This window comes from Phyllobates terribilis, unplaced genomic scaffold (genome assembly GCF_046119375.1).
Source record: "Phyllobates terribilis strain yellow unplaced genomic scaffold, ASM4611937v1 Scaffold_11__3_contigs__length_659146591, whole genome shotgun sequence".
In the NCBI taxonomy this organism is placed as follows: Eukaryota; Metazoa; Chordata; class Amphibia; order Anura; family Dendrobatidae; genus Phyllobates; species Phyllobates terribilis.
This window is the reverse complement of record NW_027362771.1, coordinates 650416859-650438201: the sequence shown is the minus strand read 5'-3', so window position 1 is coordinate 650438201 and position 21343 is coordinate 650416859. Positions and strand designations below refer to the sequence as shown.

General features: G+C 56.5%; 1 protein-coding gene and 1 non-coding gene across 2 annotated transcripts; both read left to right on the top strand.

The window, feature by feature from the left end:
- Positions 1-524: 524 nt before the first annotated feature.
- EIF4A1 (eukaryotic translation initiation factor 4A1) lies at positions 525-19652 on the top strand. The gene is made up of 11 exons (XM_073654595.1): positions 525-632; positions 11296-11344; positions 11424-11556; positions 11655-11794; positions 11880-12048; positions 12287-12396; positions 12654-12797; positions 13015-13152; positions 13351-13440; positions 13531-13610; positions 19302-19652. Exons 1-11 carry the CDS (start codon positions 610-612, stop codon positions 19444-19446), a joined length of 1221 nt encoding a protein of 406 aa, XP_073510696.1. The 5' UTR covers positions 525-609; the 3' UTR covers positions 19447-19652.
- Positions 12448-12586, top strand: LOC141168054 (small nucleolar RNA SNORD10). Its single transcript, XR_012251809.1, has one exon. It is a non-coding gene; the product is annotated as a small nucleolar RNA SNORD10 (small nucleolar RNA).
- Positions 19653-21343: the final 1691 nt, after the last annotated feature.

Genomic DNA, 21343 nt, shown 5'->3' with positions numbered 1-21343 from the left:
TGGGCTGAGGAGATGGGGGGACGTAGCAGTGGAATAGGCCGGGTGTCGGGACAGTACTCGTTACCGAGGCCCGGTGCGGCCTCTATTCCGCCTCTGTTTCTCACGCCGCGCACACCAAGTGGGAAACGAGACACAATATCTCTTCCTGGACGCACACATGGGTGGGTGCGCTGCAGCCGCCGTAGCCAATCAGACGCCAAGCTCGCAGGCGTGAGCGGAATGTAAACCAATCAGACGAGTTGTATTGATCGACAGTGAAATGGCCCAATGAACGACCGCGTTCCTTGGCGGGTTTTGCGCCTGAGGAGTCGGTCACGTGTCAATTTTCACCAATGATTTGTGGCCCGACGAAAATGAGGTGGAGCGATGATGCGATAGTAGAAATAAGGATGCGTCACATGTCTGGGCGGAGCTTACTCGTCTTGGTGACCAATAGTCGCCCGAGCCGGCTCCTCTTTGGGCGTTACACATATTATGCAACCAATCAGGGTGAAGCCGGCGGGCCCCGCCTCATGAAAGTCCAAGCCAATAGCAGCTCGGCTAGGCGGGGACAGGGGAGCAGTATATAAAAGGCGTTCGCCGGCTTCTAGAAAGCTTCCGTACTGAAGAATGTCTGCGAGCTACGATAACCGGTGAGTTCAGCGCTCGGCCCCGGCCTAGGCCTTGCCCTCCCATGACCGCACTGCGGCCGCTTCGTCATCTCCCCCGCGTGTGAGCGGCCGCTGTCCACAAACCTCCGCGCTGTGCTGCCTCCTCCGGTACCGACCGCGGCCGTCGTCCCCTCCCCCCGAGATACATGACGGGCACACGGGCGAGCCGCCGCCTAGGAGCGCGTCTCCTGCCCGGAGTCACGGCGTTCTCCGCCTGTCTGCACGTGGCCGCGTCCGCAGGAGAAGGCGGGGGGAGGGGAGACGAGAAGATGGCGGCCGCTCCGAGGGCGAAGAGCTTCCCTCTAAGATGGCGGCCACTTCCGGTGCTGCACGTGGCCCCGGGGAGGAGGCAGAGAGGGACAGGGTGGGGGCAGCGGGAACCGGGAGTGCGGCCCCGGGCAGGGAGGGCAGAGCCCGGGAGTGCGTTATACACGGGCTCTGCGGTATAGGGGGCGCGGTGCCTCACCTGTGTGTACGGGGGCAGCGAGTGTATGCTGACTATGTGTGAGGGAGTACGGCACAGCTCGGACCGGGCAATGGTGTGATCGCACCGGGCTCAGTATATACCGTACATGGGGGAGGGGGTGATTGCACCGGGCTCAGTATATACCGTACATGGGGGAGGGGGTGATCGCACCGGGCTCAGCATATACCGTACATGGGGGAGGGGGGGATCGTACCGGGCTCAGTATATACCTATGTGTGAGGGAGAGTACGGCACAGCTCGGCCCACACCGGGGACCGGGCAATGGTGTGATCGTACCGGGCTCAGCATATACCGTACATGGGGGAGGGGGTGATCGCACCGGGCTCAGTATATACCGTACATGGGAGGGAGGGGGATTGACCGGGCAATAGTGTGATCGTACCGGGCTCAGCATATACCGTACATGGGGGAGGGGGGGATCGTACCGGGCTCAGTATATACCTATGTGTGAGGGAGAGTACGGCACAGCTCGGCCCACACCGGGGACCGGGCAATGGTGTGATCGTACCGGGCTCAGCATATACCGTACATGGGGGAGGGGGTAATCGTACCGGGCTCAGTATATACCGTACATGGGAGGGGGGGTAGACCGGGCAATAGTGTGATCGTACCGGGCTCAGTATATACTGTACATGGGGGAGGGAGCGATCGGACCCGGCTCAATATATACCGTACATGGGGGAGGGGGGATTGACCGGGCAATAGTGTGATTGTACCGGGCTCAGCATATACCGTACATGGGAGGGGGGATAGACCAGGCAATAGTGATCGTACCGGGCTCAGTATATACCGTACATGGGGGAGGGGGCGATCGCAGCGGGCTCAGTATATACCGTACATGGGAGGGGGGGATTGACCGGGCAATAGTGTGATCGTACCGGGCTCAGCATATACCGTACATGGGGGGGGGGGGGTAGACCGGGCAATAGTGTGATCGTACCGGGCTCAGTATATACCGTACATGGGGGAGGGGGCGATCGGACCCTGCTCAGTATATACCGTACATGGGGGAGGGGGTGATCGCATCGGGCTCAGTATATACCGTACATGGGAGGGGGGGGGGGATTGACCGGGCAATAGTGTGATCGTACATGGGGGAGGGGGTGATAGCACCGGGCTCAGTATAATACCGTACATGGGAGGGGGGGGATAGACCGGGCAATAGTGTGATCGTACCGGGCTCAGCATATACCGTACATGGGGGAGGGGGTGATCGCACCAGGCTCAGTATATACCGTACATGGGGGGGGGGGGGGGATAGACCTGGCAATAGTGTGATCGTACCCGGCTCAGTATATACCATACATGGGGGAGGGGGGGATCGGACCCGGCTCAGTATATACCGTCAATGGGGGGGGTGTGGACCGGGCGATAGTGTGATAGGACCTGACTCAGTATATACCGTGCGTGGGGGGGGGTAGATATACCGGGCAATAGTGTCATCAGATCGGGCTCAGTATATACCGTACATGGGAGGGGAGGGGGATATACCGGGCTCAGTATATACCGTACATGGGAGGGGAGGGGGATATACCGGGCTCAGTATATACCGTACATGGGAGGGGAGGGGGATATACCGGGCTCAGTATATACCGTACATGGGAGGGGAGGGGGGATATACCGGGCAATAGTGTGATCAGATCAGGCTCAGTATATACCGTACATGGGGGGAGGGGGAATATACCGGGCAATAGTGTCATCAGATCAGGCTCAGTATATACCGTACATGGGGGGAGGGGGGATATACCTGGCAATAGTGTGATCGGATCGGGCTCAGTATATACTGTACATGGGGGGAGGGGGATAAACCGGGCAATAGAGTGATTGGATCGGGCTCAGTATATACCGTACATGGGGGGAGGGGGGATATACCGGGCAATAGTGTGATTGGATCGGGCTCAGTATATACTGTACATGGGGGGAGGGGGGATATACCGGGCAATAGTGTGATCGGATCGGGCTCAGTATATACCGTACATGGGAGGGGGGGATAGACCGGGCAATAGTGTGATCGTACCGGGCTCAGCATATACCGTACATGGGGGAGGGGGGGATCGTACCGGGCTCAGTATATACCTATGTGTGAGGGAGAGTACGGCACAGCTCGGCCCACACCGGGGACCGGGCAATGGTGTGATCGTACCGGGCTCAGCATATACCGTACATGGGGGAGGGGGTGATCGTACCGGGCTCAGTATATACCGTACATGGGAGGGGGGGTAGACCGGGCAATAGTGTGATCGTACCGGGCTCAGTATATACTGTACATGGGGGAGGGGGCGATCGGACCCGGCTCAATATATACCGTACATGGGGGAGGGGGGATTGACCGGGCAATAGTGTGATTGTACCGGGCTCAGCATATACCGTACATGAGGGAGGGGGTGATCGCATCGGGCTCAGTATATACCGTACATGGGAGGGGGGATAGACCAGGCAATAGTGATCGTACCGGGCTCAGTATATACCGTACATGGGGGAGGGGGCGATCGCAGCGGGCTCAGTATATACCGTACATGGGAGGGGGGGATTGACCGGGCAATAGTGTGATCGTACCGGGCTCAGTATATACCGTACATGGGGGAGGGGGCGATCGGACCCGGCTCAGTATATACCGTACATGGGGGAGGGGTGATCGCATCGGGCTCAGTATATACCGTACATGGGAGGGGGGGGGGATTGACCGGGCAATAGTGTGATCGTACATGGGGGAGGGGGTGATAGCACCGGGCTCAGTATAATACCGTACATGGGAGGGGGGGATAGACCGGGCAATAGTGTGATCGTACCGGGCTCAGCATATACCGTACATGGGGGAGGGGGTGATCGCACCAGGCTCAGTATATACCGTACATGGGAGGGGGGGGGGGATAGACCTGGCAATATTGTGATCGTATTCGGCTCAGTATATACCATACATGGGGGAGGGGGGGATCGGACCCGGCTCAGTATATACCGTCAATGGGGGGGGTGTGGACCGGGCGATAGTGTGATAGGACCTGACTCAGTATATACCGTGCGTGGGGGGGGGTAGATATACCGGGCAATAGTGTCATCAGATCGGGCTCAGTATATACCGTACATGGGGCGGGAGGGGGATATACCGGGCTCAGTATATACCGTACATGGGAGGGGAGGGGGATATACCGGGCTCAGTATATACCGTACATGGGAGGGGAGGGGGATATACCGGGTTCAGTATATACCGTACATGGGGGGGGGAGGGGGGATATACCGGGCAATAGTGTGATCAGATCAGGCTCAGTATATACCGTACATGGGGGGAGGGGGAATATACCGGGCAATAGTGTCATCAGATCAGGCTCAGTATATACCGTACATGGGGGGAGGGGGGATATACCAGGCAATAGTGTGATCGGATCGGGCTCAGTATATACTGTACATGGGGGGAGGGGGATAAACCGGGCAATAGAGTGATTGGATCGGGCTCAGTATATACCGTACATGGGGGGAGGGGGGATATACCGGGCAATAGTGTGATCGGATCGGGCTCAGTATATACCGTACATGGGAGGGGGGATAGACCGGACAATAGTGTGATCAGACCGGGCTCTGCATATACCGTAGAGGGGGGGGAATAGACCGGGCAATAGTGTGATCACACCGGCCTCTGCATATACCGTACATGGGAGGGGGGGGGGGATAGACCGGGCAGTAGTGTGATCAGACTGGGCTCAGCATATACCGTACATGGGAGGGGGGGGATAGACCGGGCAATAGTGTGATCAGACCGGGCTCTGCATATACCGTAGTGGGGGGGGGAATAGACCGGGCCATAGTGTGATCAGACCGGGCTCAGCATATACCTTACATGGGAGGGGGGGGTGATAGACCGGGCAATAGTGTGATCAGACTGGGCTCAGCATATACCTTACATGGGAGGGGGGGGTGATAGACCGGGCAATAGTGTGATCAGATCGGGCTCAGCATATACCTTACATGGGAGGGGGGGGTGATAGACCGGGCAATAGTGTGATCACACCGGCCTCCGCATATACCGTACATGGGAGGGGATAGACCGGGCAGTAGTGTGATCAGACTGGGCTCAGCATATACCGTACATGGGAGGGGGGTGGAAGACCGGGCAACAGTGTGATCAGACCGGGCTCAGCATATACCGTACATGGGAGGGGGGGGGGGGGATATACCAGGCAATATATATTGTCCCCGGCCTCCCCTGCTCAGTGTATACTCTATATAATGGCCCTGGGTCCCACTGCTCAGTATATACTGTATATAATACCGGGCAGTGTGTGTATATATAATGGCCCCGGGTCCCCCTGCTCAGTATATACTGTATATAATACCAGGCAGTGTGTGTGTATATATAATGGCCCCGGGTCCCCCTGCTCAGTATATACTGTATATAATACCAGGCAGTGTGTGTATATATAATTGCCCCGGGTCCCCCTGCTCAGTATATACTGTATATAATACCGGGCAGTGTGTGTATATATAATGGCCCCGGGTCCCCCTGCTCAGTATATACTGTATATAATACCGGGCAGTGTGTGTATATATAATGGCCCCGGGTCCCCCTGCTCAGTATATACTGTATATAATACCAGGCAGTGTGTGTATATATAATGGCCCCGGGTCCCCCTGCTCAGTATATACTGTATATAATACCGGGCAGTGTGTGTGTGTGTGTGTATATATAATGGCCCCGGGTCCCCCTGCTCAGTATATACTGTATATAATACCAGGCAGTGTGTGTGTGTATATATAATGGCCCCGGGTCCCCCTGCTCAGTATATACTGTATATAATACCAGGCAGTGTGTGTATATATAATGGCCCCGGGTCCCCCTGCTCAGTATATACTGTATATAATACCAGGCAGTGTGTGTATATATAATGGCCCCGGGTCCCCCTGCTCAGTATATACTGTATATAATACCAGGCAGTGTGTGTGTATATATAATGGCCCCGGGTCCCCCTGCTCAGTATATACTGTATATAATACCAGGCAGTGTGTGTATATATAATGGCCCCAGGTCCCCCTGCTCAGTATATACTGTATATAATGGCCCCGGGTCCCCCTGCTCAGTATATACTGTATATAATACCAGGCAGTGTGTGTGTATATATAATGGCCCCGGGTCCCCCTGCTCAGTATATACTGTATATAATACCAGGCAGTGTGTGTATATATAATGGCCCCAGGTCCCCCTGCTCAGTATATACTGTATATAATGGCCCCGGGTCCCCCTGCTCAGTATATACTGTATATAATACCAGGCAGTGTGTGTATATATAATGGCCCCGGGTCCCCCTGCTCAGTATATACTGTATATAATACCAGGCAGTGTGTGTATATATAATGGCCCCAGGTCCCCCTGCTCAGTATATACTGTATATAATGGCCCCGGGTCCCCCTGCTCAGTATATACTGTATATAATACCGGGCAGTGTATATATAATGGCCCCGGGTCCCCCTGCTCAGTATATACTGTATATAATACCAGGCAGTGTGTATATATAATGGCCCCGGGTCCCCCTGCTCAGTATATACTGTATATAATGGCCCCGGGTCCCCCTGCTCAGTATATACTGTATATAATACCGGGCAGTGTATATATAATGGCCCCGGGTCCCCCTGCTCAGTATATACTGTATATAATACCAGGCAGTGTGTGTGTGTATATATAATGGCCCCAGGTCCTCCTGCTCAGTATATACTGTATATAATACCAGGCAGTGTGTGTGTATATAATGGCCCCGGGTCCCCCTGCTCAGTATATACTGTATATAATACCAGGCAGTGTGTGTATATATAATGGCCCCAGGTCCCCCTGCTCAGTATATACTGTATATAATGGCCCCGGGTCCCCCTGCTCAGTATATACTGTATATAATACCGGGCAGTGTATATATAATGGCCCCGGGTCCCCCTGCTCAGTATATACTGTATATAATACCAGGCAGTGTGTGTATATATAATGGCCCCGGGTCCCCCTGCTCAGTATATACTGTATATAATACCAGGCAGTGTGTGTATATATAATGGCCCCAGGTCCCCCTGCTCAGTATATACTGTATATAATGGCCCCGGGTCCCCCTGCTCAGTATATACTGTATATAATACCAGGCAGTGTGTGTGTATATATAATGGCCCCGGGTCCCCCTGCTCAGTATATACTGTATATAATACCAGGCAGTGTGTGTGTATATATAATGGCCCCGGGTCCCCCTGCTCAGTATATACTGTATATAATACCAGGCAGTGTGTGTATATATAATGGCCCCGGGTCCCCCTGCTCAGTATATACTGTATATAATACCAGGCAGTGTGTGTGTATATATAATGGCCCCGGGTCCCCCTGCTCAGTATATACTGTATATAATACCAGGCAGTGTGTGTGTATATAATGGCCCCGGGTCCCCCTGCTCAGTATATACTGTATATAATACCAGGCAGTGTGTGTATATATAATGGCCCCAGGTCCCCCTGCTCAGTATATACTGTATATAATGGCCCCGGGTCCCCCTGCTCAGTATATACTGTATATAATACCGGGCAGTGTATATATAATGGCCCCAGGTCCCCCTGCTCAGTATATACTGTATATAATACCAGGCAGTGTGTGTATATATAATGGCCCCGGGTCCCCCTGCTCAGTATATACTGTATATAATACCAGGCAGTGTGTGTATATATAATGGCCCCAGGTCCCCCTGCTCAGTATATACTGTATATAATGGCCCCGGGTCCCCCTGCTCAGTATATACTGTATATAATACCGGGCAGTGTATATATAATGGCCCCAGGTCCCCCTGCTCAGTATATACTGTATATAATACCAGGCAGTGTGTGTGTATATACTGTATATAATACCAGGCAGTGTGTGTATATATAATGGCCCCAGGTCCCCCTGCTCAGTATATACTGTATATAATGGCCCTGGGTCCCCCTGCTCAGTATATACTGTATATAATACCGGGCAGTGTGTGTATATATAATGGCCCCAGGTCCCCCTGCTCAGTATATACTGTTTATAATACCAGGCAGTGTGTGTGTATATAATGGCCCCGGGTCCCCCTGCTCAGTATATACTGTATATAATACCAGGCAGTGTGTGTGTATATATAATGGCCCCAGGTCCCCCTGCTCAGTATATACTGTATATAATACCAGGCAGTGTGTGTATATATAATGGCCCCAGGTCCCCCTGCTCAGTATATACTGTATATAATGGCCCCGGGTCCCCCTGCTCAGTATATACTGTATATAATACCGGACAGTGTATATATAATGGCCCCGGGTCCCCCTGCTCAGTATATACTGTATATAATACCAGGCAGTGTGTGTATATATAATGGCCCCGGGTCCCCCTGCTCAGTATATACTGTATATAATACCAGGCAGTGTGTGTATATATAATGGCCCCAGGTCCCCCTGCTCAGTATATACTGTATATAATGGCCCCGGGTCCCCCTGCTCAGTATATACTGTATATAATACCGGGCAGTGTATATATAATGGCCCCGGGTCCCCCTGCTCAGTATATACTGTATATAATACCAGGCTGTGTGTGTATATATAATGGCCCCGGGTCCCCCTGCTCAGTATATACTGTATATAATACCGGGCAGTGTGTATATATAATGGCCCCGGGACCCCCTGCTCAGTATATACTGTATATAATACCGGGCAGTGTGTATATATAATGGCCCCGGGACCCCCTGCTCAGTATATACTGTATATACCGGGCAGTGTGTATATATAATGGCCCCGGGTCCCCCTGCTCAGTATATACTGTATATAATACCAGGCAGTGTGTGTGTATATATAATGGCCCCAGGTCCCCCTGCTCAGTATATACTAGATATAATGGCCCCGGGTCCCCCTGCTCAGTATATACTGTATATAATGGGGGGGGTATAACATGTATTTTTACACTCCCATCCCCCACCCTGGTATTGTATCCCCATCATGTACAATATATACTGAGGGGCACAGGATATATATTATACACACAGACCCTGGCCTCCCCCCTACTCGGTATATACTGTACAGCAGGGCTGTGCAACATTATTTGGTCCAAGGGCCACATTGCTGTACTAATCCAATACCAAGGGCCGCAAAAATGTTAGAGGTAATTGCATAAATACAGCACCAGAACATGAGATCAGTACATGAATACATCAACAGAACCAAGTTATAAGTATTTGAGGAGGATTTGGAAAGTTTCTGCTCCAAAAAAAATCTGAACATTCCAGAGCTGTGGAGTTTTTAAGCTAAACTTCCGAATCCTCAATTTCCCTGTCTCTCGCCTCTGCATCCCTGGTACTGAGCATGTGCATAAAGTGCAGCATAGATTCTGCTCAACTAAAAGCTGAGATCCTGAGATCAGGAGCAGAAATTTATGGGACATTTCATTCCTTCCCAAATTCTTATGACAACATGTTAAGCACTGAACTACTGCACCCAATTTATTTTATATTTTAGGAGTCTGTCCATTTTATACTGACTCAGACTCCACCAAAATGGACACTGACTCCACATCCCTGGTGAACACACACTAGCCTAAACTTAGTTTTTGGAGCAGAAACTTGCCAAATCCTCAATGTCAAATATTTAAGTTTTTAGGATATAACAGTCATGAAGCACTTGATGGATTACTTGTGTACAAGATCAGAGCTTCCGTCGGTACATGAATGTCGCACCAGAACAGCCATCACTACATAAGTACTGCACCAAGCTTAGTACAAGCTTGTGTAATACCCTCCCCCCCACATGCGCGCTGCTCCTCTGTGATAGGCCCCCCTCGACGCGCGCTGCTCCTCTGTGATAGGCCCCCCTCGACGCGCGCTGCTCCTCTGTGATAGGCCCCCCTCGACGCGCGCTGCTCCTCTGTGATAGGCCCCCCTCGACGCGCGCTGCTCCTCTGTGATAGGCCCCCCTCGACGCGCGCTGCTCCTCTGTGATAGGCCCCCCTCGACGCGCGCTGCTCCTCTGTGATAGGCCCCCCTCGACGCGCGCTGCTCCTCTGTGATAGGCCCCCCCCAGCTCCTGTATGGAGCACTGCACACCCGTGTCTGTGTCCTCTGGTTTCGGCAGCCGTGTGTCGTCTGCAGCATGCTGACCTCCTCATGCCCTGCATGTGGGCTGACAGGTGTTCGTCTGCAGCATGCTGACCTCCTCATGCCCTGCATGTGGGCTGACAGGTGTTCGTCTGCAGCATGCTGACCTCCTCATGCCCTGCATGTGGGCTGACAGGCTTTCGTCTGCTCCGGTGTTGGTGTCTGAAAGAATGTTATCCTGGGTCCCCATCCACCTCCCGCTTATGTGATGTGTAAGGGAATGTAATCAGCAAAGGTTTAAAGGTTTTAATTAAAAAAACTATTTTTATCGTATAAAACATGAGAAATGCTCCCAGCGGCTACCGAGAGATAAATGATACAGGACGACTCCTATGGAAAATAACGGATTTAAAGTCAATTATTATTGATATAAAAATGGCGACCCCCCCCCTTCCCTGTAACTGGTCTCTGCCTGGTGTGGAGAGGATCAGTGCGGTACAACATGCCCGGCATCCACTGCGGGATACACATGCTCCTCCGTACCTACTGACAGGGCTGTGGAGTCGGGAAGCCGAACCTCTGACCCCCCCCCTTCATACACGGCTCCGACCCCCCCCTCATACGCGGCTCATGTGCACAGATTCATCTCGGTAAAGCCCAGACCCTGAGATCAGGAATAGGATGGACATTTCATAACTCCCAAATTATTATGGAAATATATCCCCCACAAACTGCATTGAATGACTGCACCCAATTTATTATATATTTTCGGAGTCGGTCCATTTTTATACCGACTTAGACTCCACAGCCCTGCTCCTGTGGGGGCCTCAGGCTTCTGTGGGGGGCTCAGACTCCTGTGTATCTACCTGAGGTGGAGGAGGGACTGCTGGTACAGTTATGCCTGGTCTCTAGTCTGACTTGTCAGATGAGGGGCCACTGCCTGGGATCTGGGGGGGGGGTTCCATCCTGGTGGGGAGTGGGGGTTTTCAGTCCTGCTGTTTGGTAGGGAAGGGGGGATCCAGCTGGGTTCTGTATCTGGCGGGGGGTCCGGCGCGGCTTCTGGCTTGTTGCCTTTCTCGTTTGCTGACTCTTCTTCCCTCTTTTCCCCCAGATCCAGAGACAATGGCCCCGAGGGCATGGAGCCTGATGGTATCATTGAGGTGGGTGCCACTCCTGCCGGTGTCTCCGGTGACCCCCGCTGTGCAGGACCCCAATATTATGCCTTTTCCCTCCCTGCAGAGTAACTGGAACGAGGTGGTGGACAGCTTTGACGACATGAATCTCTCGGAGTCACTCCTGAGGGGAATCTACGCCTATGGTTTTGAGAAACCGTCTGCCATTCAGCAGCGCGCAATTCTTCCTTGTATCAAGGGTGAGTGTGGCATAGGGACCCCCATATGTGCCGGACCCCACTCTCGAGTGGTGGTCAGAGCGGTGTATGGTCACATGACTGACTATCTTGTCTCACAGGTTATGATGTAATCGCTCAAGCTCAGTCTGGGACTGGGAAAACGGCCACATTTGCCATTTCCATCCTCCAGCAGGTGGAGCTGGACATGAAGGCCACGCAGGCGCTGGTGCTGGCACCGACCAGAGAGCTGGCGCAGCAGGTAAGTGTCTGGCAGCTGCTGATGCCTGGGCTGGCAGTGGCGCCCCCTGGCTTTCAGGTTACATCTTCTCTCCTCCCCCCCTCAGATCCAGAAGGTGGTTATGGCGCTGGGCGACTACATGGGGGCCTCGTGCCACGCCTGCATCGGTGGCACCAATGTGCGGGCAGAAGTGCAGAAGCTGCAGTCTGAAGCGCCACACATCATTGTGGGCACACCAGGCAGAGTGTTCGACATGCTGAACAGGCGTTACCTCTGTGAGTACCTGTTGTCAGACCCTCTGCTACCCTACATCCCCCCCGTCACTGGGCAAGGACGCGTCACGTGACGTGTGGTCTTATATCTGGCGGGGGCAGAGCGACCCCCATATTCATCCCAGCACAGCTGTTGTGACTGTACGCTGGTTCATGCTATGGGGACATGTCCTTCATCACAACCACCGGGGCTTCTGAGACTTGCAGTTCACTGGCTTCATAATTCTCGTTTTCTCGACAGCTCCCAAGTACATAAAGATGTTTGTGCTGGACGAGGCGGATGAGATGCTGAGTCGAGGATTCAAGGATCAGATCTACGACATCTTCCAGAAGCTGAGCAGCAATGCTCAGGTGAGGCGCGGAGCGGTGCTATAGAGGTGGCACCGGCTGCCATGATGTGCCAGTTCATGATGATATCCCATGCGTGTCATCTGAAGCCCAGGTCGCTTCGCTGCAGCGCTCTGCTCCTGCGTTCTGCGGCTCAGATATGTCTGCAGCAGAGGATCCTGGGAAATATGATCACACTCTCTTATCTGAGACTGAGGGTCCGACGCTGCTTGGGCTGGGGATACCATCTGCCTGGTGTAATGCCTGCCCTGTCCCCCCAGGTTGTGCTGCTCTCTGCCACGATGCCCTCAGATGTACTGGAGGTTACCAAGAAGTTCATGAGGGACCCGATCCGCATCCTGGTCAAGAAGGAGGAGCTGACCCTGGAGGGCATCCGGCAGTTCTATGTCAATGTGGAGCGGGAGGTGAGTGCTCAGGAGAATGTGCCCCCCCGCCCCCCCCCCCCCGTCACTGGGCAAGGACGCGTCACGTGACGTGTGGTCTTATATCTGACGGGGGTAGAGAGACCCCCCCCCTATTCATCCCAGCGCAGCTGTCGTGACTGTTGGCTGGTTCATGCTATGGGGACACTAATGTGCTGGGCCCGAGACCCCTGGGCTCACCTGTGCCGCTTGTCTGCAGGAGTGGAAGCTGGATACGTTGTGCGATTTGTATGAGACCCTGACCATCACACAAGCCGTCATCTTCATCAACACCCGCCGGAAGGTGGACTGGCTGACGGAGAAGATGCACGCCCGGGACTTCACTGTGTCTGCGCTGGTGAGTTGTGCTGCTGCTTGTAGTGCTCCCCAGTCACTGGTGAAGGGTTTGTCATGTGACAGCATTCTTGTATCTGGCAGGGGTAGAGAAGTTGCCCCATATTCATCCCAGCGCAGTGGTTGTGACTGTGGCTGGTTCATGCTGTGGGGACACGATTGCCCGTGTGCGTCGTACGCTAACCATACTCTTCCTCCTCAGCACGGGGACATGGACCAAAAAGAGCGAGATGTGATCATGAGGGAGTTCCGGTCCGGCTCCAGCCGTGTCCTGATCACTACAGATCTCCTGGTGAGTGCCGCCCTAGTCTCAGTCTTGTGTGTGGCGAACGTGCTGCACTGATAATGGACTTGCACACTAATGCTGCTTCCTTCTGTGCAGGCCCGAGGGATTGACGTGCAGCAGGTTTCCCTGGTCATTAACTACGACTTGCCAACGAACAGAGAGAACTACATTCACAGGTAAGTCCAGCACCAACGCGTGTGTTCCCTCTCTGCGTATCCTCCAGCGCCAACGCGTGTGTTCCCTCTCTGCGCATCGCCACCACGTGTAATCCCTCTCTGCGCATTCTCCAGCGCCAACGCGCGTGTTCCCTCTCTGCGCATTCTCCAGCGCGCGTGTTCCCTCTCTGCGCATTCTCCAGCGCGCGTGTTCCCTCTCTGCGCATTCTCCAGCGCGCGTGTTCCCTCTCTGCGCATTCTCCAGCGCGCGTGTTCCCTCTCTGCGCATTCTCCAGCGCGCGTGTTCCCTCTCTGCGCATTCTCCAGCGCCAACGCGCGTGTTCCCTCTCTGCGCATTCTCCAGCGCCAACGCGCGTGTTCCCTCTCTGCGCATTCTCCAGCGCCAACGCGCGTGTTCCCTCTCTGCGCATCCTCCAGCGCCAACGCGCGTGTTCCCTCTCTGCGCATCCTCCAGCGCCAACGCGCGTGTTCCCTCTCTGCGCATCCTCCAGCGCCAACGCGCGTGTTCCCTCTCTGCGCATCCTCCAGCGCCAACGCGCGTGTTCCCTCTCTGCGCATCCTCCAGCGCCAACGCGCGTGTTCCCTCTCTGCGCATCCTCCAGCGCCAACGCGCGTGTTCCCTCTCTGCGCATCCTCCAGCGCCAACGCGCGTGTTCCCTCTCTGCGCATCCTCCAGCGCCAACGCGCGTGTTCCCTCTCTGCGCATCCTCCAGCGCCAACGCGCGTGTTCCCTCTCTGCGCATCCTCCAGCGCCAACGCGCGTGTTCCCTCTCTGCGCATCCTCCAGCGCCAACGCGCGTGTTCCCTCTCTGCGCATCCTCCAGCGCCAACGCGCGTGTTCCCTCTCTGCGCATCCTCCAGCGCCAACGCGCGTGTTCCCTCTCTGCGCATCCTCCAGCGCCAACGCGCGTGTTCCCTCTCTGCGCATCCTCCAGCGCCAACGCGCGTGTTCCCTCTCTGCGCATCCTCCAGCGCCAACGCGCGTGTTCCCTCTCTGCGCATCCTCCAGCGCCAACGCGCGTGTTCCCTCTCTGCGCATCCTCCAGCGCCAACGCGCGTGTTCCCTCTCTGCGCATCCTCCAGCGCCAACGCGCGTGTTCCCTCTCTGCGCATCCTCCAGCGCCAACGCGCGTGTTCCCTCTCTGCGCATCCTCCAGCGCCAACGCGCGTGTTCCCTCTCTGCGCATCCTCCAGCGCCAACGCGCGTGTTCCCTCTCTGCGCATCCTCCAGCGCCAACGCGCGTGTTCCCTCTCTGCGCATCCTCCAGCGCCAACGCGCGTGTTCCCTCTCTGCGCATCCTCCAGCGCCAACGCGCGTGTTCCCTCTCTGCGCATCCTCCAGCGCCAACGCGCGTGTTCCCTCTCTGCGCATCCTCCAGCGCCAACGCGCGTGTTCCCTCTCTGCGCATCCTCCAGCGCCAACGCGCGTGTTCCCTCTCTGCGCATCCTCCAGCGCCAACGCGCGTGTTCCCTCTCTGCGCATCCTCCAGCGCCAACGCGCGTGTTCCCTCTCTGCGCATCCTCCAGCGCCAACGCGCGTGTTCCCTCTCTGCGCATCCTCCAGCGCCAACGCGCGTGTTCCCTCTCTGCGCATCCTCCAGCGCCAACGCGCGTGTTCCCTCTCTGCGCATCCTCCAGCGCCAACGCGCGTGTTCCCTCTCTGCGCATCCTCCAGCGCCAACGCGCGTGTTCCCTCTCTGCGCATCCTCCAGCGCCAACGCGCGTGTTCCCTCTCTGCGCATCCTCCAGCGCCAACGCGCGTGTTCCCTCTCTGCGCATCCTCCAGCGCCAACGCGCGTGTTCCCTCTCTGCGCATCCTCCAGCGCCAACGCGCGTGTTCCCTCTCTGCGCATCCTCCAGCGCCAACGCGCGTGTTCCCTCTCTGCGCATCCTCCAGCGCCAACGCGCGTGTTCCCTCTCTGCGCATCCTCCAGCGCCAACGCGCGTGTTCCCTCTCTGCGCATCCTCCAGCGCCAACGCGCGTGTTCCCTCTCTGCGCATCCTCCAGCGCCAACGCGCGTGTTCCCTCTCTGCGCATCCTCCAGCGCCAACGCGCGTGTTCCCTCTCTGCGCATCCTCCAGCGCCAACGCGCGTGTTCCCTCTCTGCGCATCCTCCAGCGCCAACGCGCGTGTTCCCTCTCTGCGCATCCTCCAGCGCCAACGCGCGTGTTCCCTCTCTGCGCATCCTCCAGCGCCAACGCGCGTGTTCCCTCTCTGCGCATCCTCCAGCGCCAACGCGCGTGTTCCCTCTCTGCGCATCCTCCAGCGCCAACGCGCGTGTTCCCTCTCTGCGCATCCTCCAGCGCCAACGCGCGTGTTCCCTCTCTGCGCATCCTCCAGCGCCAACGCGCGTGTTCCCTCTCTGCGCATCCTCCAGCGCCAACGCGCGTGTTCCCTCTCTGCGCATCCTCCAGCGCCAACGCGCGTGTTCCCTCTCTGCGCATCCTCCAGCGCCAACGCGCGTGTTCCCTCTCTGCGCATCCTCCAGCGCCAACGCGCGTGTTCCCTCTCTGCGCATCCTCCAGCGCCAACGCGCGTGTTCCCTCTCTGCGCATCCTCCAGCGCCAACGCGCGTGTTCCCTCTCTGCGCATCCTCCAGCGCCAACGCGCGTGTTCCCTCTCTGCGCATCCTCCAGCGCCAACGCGCGTGTTCCCTCTCTGCGCATCCTCCAGCGCCAACGCGCGTGTTCCCTCTCTGCGCATCCTCCAGCGCCAACGCGCGTGTTCCCTCTCTGCGCATCCTCCAGCGCCAACGCGCGTGTTCCCTCTCTGCGCATCCTCCAGCGCCAACGCGCGTGTTCCCTCTCTGCGCATCCTCCAGCGCCAACGCGCGTGTTCCCTCTCTGCGCATCCTCCAGCGCCAACGCGCGTGTTCCCTCTCTGCGCATCCTCCAGCGCCAACGCGCGTGTTCCCTCTCTGCGCATCCTCCAGCGCCAACGCGCGTGTTCCCTCTCTGCGCATCCTCCAGCGCCAACGCGCGTGTTCCCTCTCTGCGCATCCTCCAGCGCCAACGCGCGTGTTCCCTCTCTGCGCATCCTCCAGCGCCAACGCGCGTGTTCCCTCTCTGCGCATCCTCCAGCGCCAACGCGCGTGTTCCCTCTCTGCGCATCCTCCAGCGCCAACGCGCGTGTTCCCTCTCTGCGCATCCTCCAGCGCCAACGCGCGTGTTCCCTCTCTGCGCATCCTCCAGCGCCAACGCGCGTGTTCCCTCTCTGCGCATCCTCCAGCGCCAACGCGCGTGTTCCCTCTCTGCGCATCCTCCAGCGCCAACGCGCGTGTTCCCTCTCTGCGCATCCTCCAGCGCCAACGCGCGTGTTCCCTCTCTGCGCATCCTCCAGCGCCAACGCGCGTGTTCCCTCTCTGCGCATCCTCCAGCGCCAACGCGCGTGTTCCCTCTCTGCGCATCCTCCAGCGCCAACGCGCGTGTTCCCTCTCTGCGCATCCTCCAGCGCCAACGCGCGTGTTCCCTCTCTGCGCATCCTCCAGCGCCAACGCGCGTGTTCCCTCTCTGCGCATCCTCCAGCGCCAACGCGCGTGTTCCCTCTCTGCGCATCCTCCAGCGCCAACGCGCGTGTTCCCTCTCTGCGCATCCTCCAGCGCCAACGCGCGTGTTCCCTCTCTGCGCATCCTCCAGCGCCAACGCGCGTGTTCCCTCTCTGCGCATCCGCCAACGCGCGTGTTCCCTCTCTGCGCATCCGCCAACGCGCGTGTTCCCTCTCTGCGCATCCGCCAACGCGCGTGTTCCCTCTCTGCGCATCCGCCAACGCGCGTGTTCCCTCTCTGCGCATCCGCCAACGCGCGTGTTCCCTCTCTGCGCATCCGCCAGCGCGCGTGTTCCCTCTCTGCGCATCCGCCAACGCGCGTGTTCCCTCTCTGCGCATCCTCCAGCGCCAACGCGCGTGTTCCCTCTCTGCGCATCCTCCAGCGCCAACGCGCGTGTTCCCTCTCTGCGCATCCTCCAGCGCCAACGCGCGTGTTCCCTCTCTGCGCATCCTCCAGCGCCAACGCGCGTGTTCCCTCTCTGCGCATCCTCCAGCGCCAACGCGCGTGTTCCCTCTCTGCGCATCCGCCAACGCGCGTGTTCCCTCTCTGCGCATCCGCCAACGCGCGTGTTCCCTCTCTGCGCATCCGCCAACGCGCGTGTTCCCTCTCTGCGCATCCGCCAACGCGCGTGTTCCCTCTCTGCGCATCCGCCAGCGCCAACGCGCGTGTTCCCTCTCTGCGCATCCGCCAACGCCAACGCGCGTGTTCCCTCTCTGCGCATCCTCCAGCGCGCGTGTTCCCTCTCTGCGCATCCTCCAGCGCGCGTGTTCCCTCTCTGCGCATCCTCCAGCGCGCGTGTTCCCTCTCTGCGCATCCTCCAGCGCGCGTGTTCCCTCTCTGCGCATCCGCCAGCGCGCGTGTTCCCTCTCTGCGCATCCGCCAGCGCGCGTGTTCCCTCTCTGCGCATCCGCCAACGCGCGTGTTCCCTCTCTGCGCATCCTCCAGCGCCAACGCGCGTGTTCCCTCTCTGCGCATCCTCCAGCGCCAACGCGCGTGTTCCCTCTCTGCGCATCCTCCAGCGCCAACGCGCGTGTTCCCTCTCTGCGCATCCTCCAGCGCCAACGCGCGTGTTCCCTCTCTGCGCATCCTCCAGCGCCAACGCGCGTGTTCCCTCTCTGCGCATCCGCCAACGCGCGTGTTCCCTCTCTGCGCATCCGCCAACGCGCGTGTTCCCTCTCTGCGCATCCGCCAACGCGCGTGTTCCCTCTCTGCGCATCCTCCAGCGCCAACGCGCGTGTTCCCTCTCTGCGCATCCGCCAACGCCAACGCGCGTGTTCCCTCTCTGCGCATCCTCCAGCGCGCGTGTTCCCTCTCTGCGCATCCTCCAGCGCGCGTGTTCCCTCTCTGCGCATCCTCCAGCGCGCGTGTTCCCTCTCTGCGCATCCTCCAGCGCGCGTGTTCCCTCTCTGCGCATCCTCCAGCGCGCGTGTTCCCTCTCTGCGCATCCTCCAGCGCGCGTGTTCCCTCTCTGCGCATCCTCCAGCGCGCGTGTTCCCTCTCTGCGCATCCTCCAGCGCGCGTGTTCCCTCTCTGCGCATCCTCCAGCGCGCGTGTTCCCTCTCTGCGCATCCTCCAGCGCGCGTGTTCCCTCTCTGCGCATCCTCCAGCGCGCGTGTTCCCTCTCTGCGCATCCTCCAGCGCGCGTGTTCCCTCTCTGCGCATCCTCCAGCGCGCGCGTTCCCTCTCTGCGCATCCTCCAGCGCGCGCGTTCCCTCTCTGCGCATCCTCCAGCGCGCGCGTTCCCTCTCTGCGCATCCTCCAGCGCGCGCGTTCCCTCTCTGCGCATCCTCCAGCGCGCGCGTTCCCTCTCTGCGCATCCTCCAGCGCCACCGCGCGCGTTCCCTCTCTGCGCATCCTCCAGCGCCACCGCGCGCGTTCCCCTCTCTGCGCTTCCGCCACCGCGCGCGTTCCCCTCTCTGCGCATCCTCCAGCGCCACCACATGTATTCCCTCTCTGCGCAGCCCCCATGCTGAGTGCAGAATGTAGACATGTGGCAGATGAACGGACCATGCTCCACCGCGATTGTCGCTCTCCTGTAGCTTCTCGCAACTTAAACATGGCCGACACGACCCCCAGTGACTTCCCGCAGCAGACGCTGCCCCTAGTGTCAGCGGCTCTGTATTCACCTCACGCCTCTCTCCCGCAGGATTGGCCGCGGAGGACGTTTCGGCAGGAAAGGAGTCGCAATCAACATGGTGACCGAAGAAGACAAGCGCACGTTAAAAGACATAGAGACATTTTATAACACGACCATCGAGGAGATGCCTATGAATGTGGCCGATCTGATCTAGACCCCCCTAAGGGGAGAAAAAGAGAAAAAAACAGAAAAAAAAAAGTATAATGGAAAATACAAAAAACAGCATCTGCCTCCGGTGTCGGCCTCAGGACAGCGGGGGCAGGGCAGCACACGGCGCCCCCATCCCTGTATGCCATTAAATGATTTATATTCCTTTTTTGTTTGAAATAAATGTTATTTTGAGGTTTTTGTGGCCGTAAATCCTTGTACTCGTGTTTTCTTCCATAATAAAGTGAACACTAATCCTCCCTTATTTTTCCCACCAAATCAGTGGACCAAACAGACCCCTGCCCGCCCCTCCCCATAAATTGGAACTCAATTTGGATATTTCTTTTTTTTTTTTTTTTTACAAAATTTTCCAAAAGAACCAATTGTTGGAATCTTTTATTTGCTCTGTATAGTATTTATTAAATAAAAGCCTGTTTTTGCAAAATAGTTTGTCTCATGCTTTCCCCCCCCCCCACCCCTGTTGATCCCTACCCCCCACCTTGGCCACATTAACCCCCCCCCCCCACCCCTTTTTTTTTCCTCACTTTCCTTTTTAGTGCTGTTTTTGGTGGGGAAATGGGTGAAATGCCTCCGCTGGGGCAGTGCGGAGACTGCAGGCGGGACGTGATCCTGAGTGTCCGTCAGTGTCTGTGCTTGGTATAGGCGCTCATGAACGGACTAATACTAATCTGCTGCCGTCATGTATCGCACCACAACCGTGGGGTTGCACTGAGCCTACAAGTCTTAAAGGCAGGTCGACAGGTAGGAGTCTTGTGTCCCCCCAGACTGGAGCTTAACCCCCTTGTCTGCTGGGCCCGTCCCATAAATGTAACTGCAGCTTCTTCTATGATGGTTGCCTCTTGCCACCATATAAGTGACTGTAGCGCATTATGCACGGCTGTGCTTAAGACCTTCTTGCTTCAAGGAGAGCGTTGTTGCAGGGCAGGTAAGTCAGCGACTCGGTCATACAGGTGTTAACCCCCTAAACTGGTTTGTGGCGTTATTCAGCATCTCCTGACGGTCTCATGGCGGTGACTCAAGTGTTTCTGCAGTTGTTAATAACAGTATCATCAGGAATGTAGACTGATGCAATGTGCTGATTGTCTGCTCCTTGTTAATCTAGAGGGATGGACTGGTGTCTCTGCGAGGGCAGAGTGGTTGCTGACAGTTACGGGCTCCACCTCTGAGGACTTTAGTTCCTTGAATTCATCTAATCAGGTGAGGTGATAGCTTTGCATGTACTACCCCGTTAGAAAAAAAAATAATGGGCACCGAATCCTAACCACTAGACCACCAGGGATACTGCCCCTTTAGAAAAAAATAATGGGCGCCGAATCCTAACCACTAGACCACCAGGGATACTGCCCCTTTAGAAAAAAATAATGGGCACTGAAGCCTAACCACTAGACCACCAGGGATACTGCCCCTTTTAACTGCAGCAGGAGTAGGACAGGGTAGTGATTTATCCCTTTTTTAGTGGGGAGAGGTTTGTTCGAATCGTAAATGTGGGTTTGTAGCCAGGTACAAAACTGGGCACCAGCAGCAAGAAGGCGACGACACGCCACGTTCTTATTTCCAGCTTTGTCTATGGAGAGGTGGAGAATGACACAAGGCCTCAGACTTCAATGTCTGTTGCCTCCACTGCCCCGTGTGCTCCACGTTCACACTGGACTGATACTGAGGACAATGCATGCGATCGTGATTCCAGCCAGAAAAAGAATCCTCTTCTGGAAACTGAATTGCTGCCCTCTTCATGATGAAGACTTGGAAACTGCAGGATGCCATGACTGAGTGAGGGAAGGTGCTGATCGGGAGTAAAAGACCTCCCTAAACAGGAGCTGTGCAGGAAATACATAGTCGGGCTTTGCCTTTCACCAGGACGGCACCATATCAAGAGTATCCAC

What these genes read in the sequence shown, in the direction of transcription:
- EIF4A1 (XM_073654595.1), top strand. Translation starts at nt 610, where the DNA reads ATGTCTGCGAGCTACGATAACCG. An exon ending in CCAGAGAGCTGGCGCAGCAG is followed by an intron (nt 11,795 to 11,879) that starts GTAAGTGTCTGG and finishes TCCCCCCCTCAG; the next exon opens with ATCCAGAAGGTGGTTATGGC. An exon ending in TGATCACTACAGATCTCCTG is followed by an intron (nt 13,441 to 13,530) that starts GTGAGTGCCGCC and finishes CCTTCTGTGCAG; the next exon opens with GCCCGAGGGATTGACGTGCA.